Raw genomic sequence first — 5,235 nt, forward strand, 5'->3', positions numbered from 1 at the left:
TGTCTTTAATTCCTTTATTAGGTCGTCCCAAACTTCATCCTCTGCTTCAAATCTTTTGGATGTTGCATTCCATGAAAACCCACTAAGTGAGCCAAACAAGTCATGAACCTCGCGTCCTTCAATACTTTTTGTCTATTTTTGACATTATTTTTTGTAACTGCAACATACCCGAACTGATGACGATTGTCGACGATAGTATTATATGCCTGGGTTGTCTAGCTGCCGTTAACCCTGTTTCCCATACAATATTCATCTAACATTGCATTAAGAAGTTGTTAGTCCATGTCCTTGGTCCATTACAACACTCTTTCCCTTGTTCATTTCAAACCTAATTGGAAAAAACCCTTATGATATTAAGTCAAATTTCAAAGAAATACCACGAAGTGAGATATACATTGAGGGTTCAACACCCGATGTTGATGGTTAACAAATATATGCCCTATCAAAAAGAACATAATGCAATTACATGCCTACATCTTTCAATCCTACCTGAACTTCAATCCAATGCTAAAACAAGTATTATAGGTAAGGAATGCTTTTATTTTAAACTTTAACCTTCTTCACCTTGTCAAAAAATAACCAATTTCAAGCAACCTTCTTCACTTTGGAAAAAGATAACCAATTTCAACCAACCTTCTTTACCTTGCAAAAAAATAACTAATTTCAAGCAACAAAGAATAAAAAACAGAGTTTGTTAAAGAATGAACTAACTTCAACCACTTATGATGGGCATGGAGTAAGTTACAATGTAATTGGAATCAGTTATGCTTCACCGTGGAATCAAATATGTGGACGTTGGAATCAATTCCAACTTGTAGTGGAATCAGTTACTTCTCATTTTTCTTTGGTATTCATCTTCAACCTCGTTGCATGTTGTTGCATCAACCCATGCAACTCTTACAGTGGGGACTGCTTCATTCTTTGTCTTCATCTCCAACCAACCTTATGTGTAAGCCTGAAAGCTGCATAACAAGACAAACATTGTGACCAATGAATCACTCAAACTAAACTGATCTTAGCTTCTCCTTCAATGCAGTCAACACTCAAAACTCCAAGAGAGTCTTTCACACGTACAAAGGACAAATGATATGAGCTTCTAGTTTTGTAGGAAACTTAATATACCACCAACCAAATACTAATCACACATAGGGTTATTTAATGGTTGTTGGGTTCTCAACGTGTCAAACTTTTTTAAAAGATAACACTGTTGGCTTAGGAATCTTTGTTATGGTCTTTGTGTGAAAGTAAAGTTCAAGAATTTCTACATAAGACTAACGAAAGGAACACAAAAGTAACTCCTCAAGTTACTCATGACTCTAAAAAAATAAGAAATAAGAAATAATGTGTTAGTTTTTGCATAACATTTCCATTACAATTATTTCATTTCAATATTAATACTATTACTATTATGAGTTAGAATTAATTTGGTATGGTTTAATTTCATTATTAATGTGTTAATATTTTTACTGACCAAGTTGAAATTGATTACTTAAGTCATTGGAATCAATTCCATATTTTCTTCACAATACTCATGGAATAAAATGGATTGCATGAAATTCAGAATTGATTACAAATGTTACATTTCAAATTAAATTTGGTCATTATAAAATTTGAAGAGAGCAAATATGAGATTTCCTCACATTTCTTCGGCAGATGATAAAAAAAATAATACATTTCACAATTTATCACTTTCCATTCCTTTCATATCAGTTCAAGTGAACATAACAAATTTTTAAATCCATCTTCATCATTGTTCTTGAAGGATAAAGTATGCTCAAACAAACATAGTTTAAAATGTAAAAAAGTAGATAAAACTAATAAAAAATAAAACCGTAAATCTATTTTCTGAAATTTTGAACTCATAGTGAAATTTTGAGTAACTTTCAAGTATAAAGCATCTCATATCAATTTGAACTCTTTATCAAAGCTAATCTCATCTCCTCGTTTATTCTTCTGCTTCATTATTTCAAAATCTTTTCTTAACTCCTGTCGCATGAACTTGGCCGTTTGGTTGTCTCATTTCCTACTACGTGTTTTCCCTTCCTCCCCGGTCATATTTCTCCTAGTTACCATATAATCATACCTTTTAAACCATTACCTTCTCTTCTATTTACAGGAAAAGTTGTTCGGCCTCTATTAGTGAAGGCTCAATAAGGTTCTTAACCTTCACTTTCTTGATCTTTATCATATTTTGTTAGTGTTTAAGATAATCGCTTCTTTAAGGTTATGGTCGAGTAGTCCTTGATCAGAGAAGGTCTCAATCGTTACTCAGATTATCGATTCATGATACTGGCATCACTTCCATTCGTTGGTTCAGTACTACTTTATATTTGTAATGATAAATAATTAGTATCAATATTAAAATAAAAATTCGAAACTTTACTAAATTATTTAAATGTTTACATTATACGTCGAAAACTTAAAAAAAAATAAAAGGTAAAACTACCACACTTGAGAATATTAAGATTTATATCTCCCGAATTCCACGCGCTTATTTGATATCAATAAAATATTGGGGATAAATATGCTGTTTTCTTCCTGAAATTTTCGTGAAAAATGTGAGAACTGCTCGCCTAAACTGTTGGACACTTTGCTAATCATTTTGTAAAGGAAAAACAAACATGCTGTGTTTTTTATATACCAGATTCACTAACTAAGGTTTTGACCAAAGAAAGACCATGGTTGAGAAAACAGCAAAAGGTGAAAAGACCAAAACAGCCCTCGTGTTTACAACAAACATGTTGCGTTGTTTATATTTGCCGAATTAACTAACTCCGGTTTGACTCAACTGAGACCATGGTTGAGGAAAACTCCAATAGGAGGAAAAGACCAAAAGGCCCTCCAACAATAAAGCAGCCAGCCACCTATGTAAACTCCGTCGAAGCACAAAGGTTGTTTCAGTGGGTCCCATTCCAGTTCGGTTAACCACTCACCGTTGATTAAGCCATCACAAACGTGTGTTGCACAGGTGTGATCCACTGCAGCGACGGTCTACCATACCACGCGTTTACTTACGTACACGGAACTTCTCCAGAAGCTACCGACAAAGCCGACCAAGCACCACGTCACCGCCCTCTCTCCCTATCTTCTGTCACGTTGCCACGTGTTCTTTTCCAACGGCTAGTTTTTCCCCTCCCTCTTCTAGTTTTTTAACCGCCCGCCATGTTGTAGAGAGAGAGAAAAGTAACCCACACACTTCCCTCGAAGTTTCGCGTAATTTTCTCACGCGGTATTCACTATTAAATTATTTAATATCTACTAATAACTAGAAAAGCCTTTTTCACTTTTTAGCTTTATATATAAAGCAGTTCATTAACTCCCCAATTTGTTCCTAAATTCTTAAACAGCTTGTAGTTGAGTTTGATCAGCAAGTGTCAATTTCAGTCCTTGCTTTACCTGTTTAGCATCACGACTGCAAATAGAAACTCTCTTGTAACACTTGGTGAGTTGTCTCATTTTTCTATTTTCTTCTGCGTTTTCTGTTCTGGTATCCTTTTCAGTTTCCCATAAGATTTTTTTTTTTTAAATATTGAACTTTTTGCGTCCCTTTCTGAAAAACTAATAGTTTGTTTGTTTGGGTTTTACAGATTAGAAGAAAAGGTTGTATCTGTGAAGTTTTGGTGAATTTGAATATGGCATTAGGGTTTGAGGGTTATAGTTATACAACTGCCCTTGGAAGGAAGAGGGTCGTGTTATTACATAATGTGGAAGTTTTGTCTCCGTTGAAGAGAACGCGCAGCGAGAAAATCACCTTCGATTCTGAAACGTCTCCGCTTGAGGCCCTTCCTCTTGAGATTCTGGTGAGTGTTGCAAATTTCAGTTTTGTATTTTTTTTTTCCTTCCTAAATTTTCATGTCTGAAATAGTTGTTCTGAAATATGGGTTTTTCTGTTCTTTTCTGGACTAATTGTAGGTGAAGGTCTTGTGTGGTGTGGATCATGAGGATTTGGAGCAACTTGTTCGTGTCTCAAAAACTGTCAGAGAAGCTGTAAGTTTTGGAGTAGTATTCAATGTTGTTCAGTTCTGTTTCAAGTTCTGTTTTTTGTTCTAATTTGTGAACTGTTTGGTTTTGCTTTTGTAGACTGAGATTGCTAGGAAGACGAATTTTGAGTACAGAACTCCTAAGAAGAAAACTTTTGCTATTTCTGTACCCTATGGTGTAGAGGGTGAGGAAATTGAAGCTCCTAATGCACCATTGAGGAAACCAAATTCCAAGCTTATTGGTAAGAATCTGAGTAGCATCACAATGGCATTGTTTGCTTCACCTACCAAAGAAGACCAGTGAGTGGGCCAAGGACAAGTGGCAACTGATTACAGGACCAAATAGTTTCTCTTGATTCGGATAGTTTTGTGAATAGATTGTGATTGCCACGTGTGTATATTAGTAAGTAGATTCAGAGTGACTTGATACATACATAGAAGAACTTACTATCTGATTAATCTTTATACAAGTCATATATCTTCAAATCCTTCATTGAAGATTGCTTTGGCTTGTTTGCAATCTTTATGTACATGCACAGGCTAGTAGAAAGTGCTAGAAATTCTAGTCATTGTTTGGAGGGAAATCCTATGTCCTTCTGTATGATAAATTTAACTGTCCTCACAAGTTGTTGGGACATAAGAATGAGTAAAGTTTCGACTTTCATGATTTGATTAAATTTGTTGTTTTATTCATTCTGGTCTTTCATGTATTAAATATTCACGAATTGGGTAGAATTGTGGGGTATGTTTCTCTTTTTAGCATGGCAAATGTTATTAGTGGTATCCACTAGTTATCATAAAGTGGGGGAAGCAATTAGACATATCAACATCCATCCTGGTCCACCAAAATTAGAGGGAATTTCGTTTGAGATACTTAGCCACACAACTAAGGTGTCCTTGGTATCAGAAACAATTAAATACTTTGATTTTTCTGATTTTCAACTCGTAAGAGTGGATTTCCTTCGTTTGACTCTGAAAAAGAGATACTGAGACTTTTTTTGTTGATTCCCAAGTGATGTCAGAAAGTTGTAAATTAACTATTTGATGATGGGAGCTTCCCATTATCTAAGCAAATTGATAACTTGGTGGTTAAGCATGGTAGGAGAAAACTTCTACATGAATCATATTCAGTTTAACATGCTGTTTCTTTCACTTTAGTTTTGGGGTGAATTCAATATTTCTGCAAAATAGGAGCAGATTTTCTTTTGTAATATTGAGAATGTCAGTAAGCTGTTTATAAACCTTCAAGGTGTAG

General features: G+C 34.8%; 1 protein-coding gene across 1 annotated transcript; it reads left to right on the forward strand.

Annotated features, from left to right (window-relative positions):
• The first annotated feature begins 3,283 nt into the window (after positions 1 to 3,283).
• LOC124849022 (F-box protein At1g61340-like) lies at positions 3,284 to 4,657 on the forward strand. The gene is made up of 4 exons (XM_047326861.2): positions 3,284 to 3,442; positions 3,588 to 3,800; positions 3,913 to 3,987; positions 4,081 to 4,657. The coding sequence occupies exons 2-4, from the start codon at positions 3,633 to 3,635 to the stop codon at positions 4,282 to 4,284; spliced, it is 447 nt and encodes a 148-aa protein (XP_047182817.1). The 5' UTR covers positions 3,284 to 3,442; positions 3,588 to 3,632; the 3' UTR covers positions 4,285 to 4,657.
• Positions 4,658 to 5,235: the final 578 nt, after the last annotated feature.

The sequence above is a fragment of the Vigna umbellata genome, chromosome 1, assembly GCF_029865625.1.
Source record: "Vigna umbellata cultivar VRB3 chromosome 1, Vumbellata_1.0, whole genome shotgun sequence".
Classification (NCBI taxonomy): Eukaryota; Viridiplantae; Streptophyta; class Magnoliopsida; order Fabales; family Fabaceae; genus Vigna; species Vigna umbellata.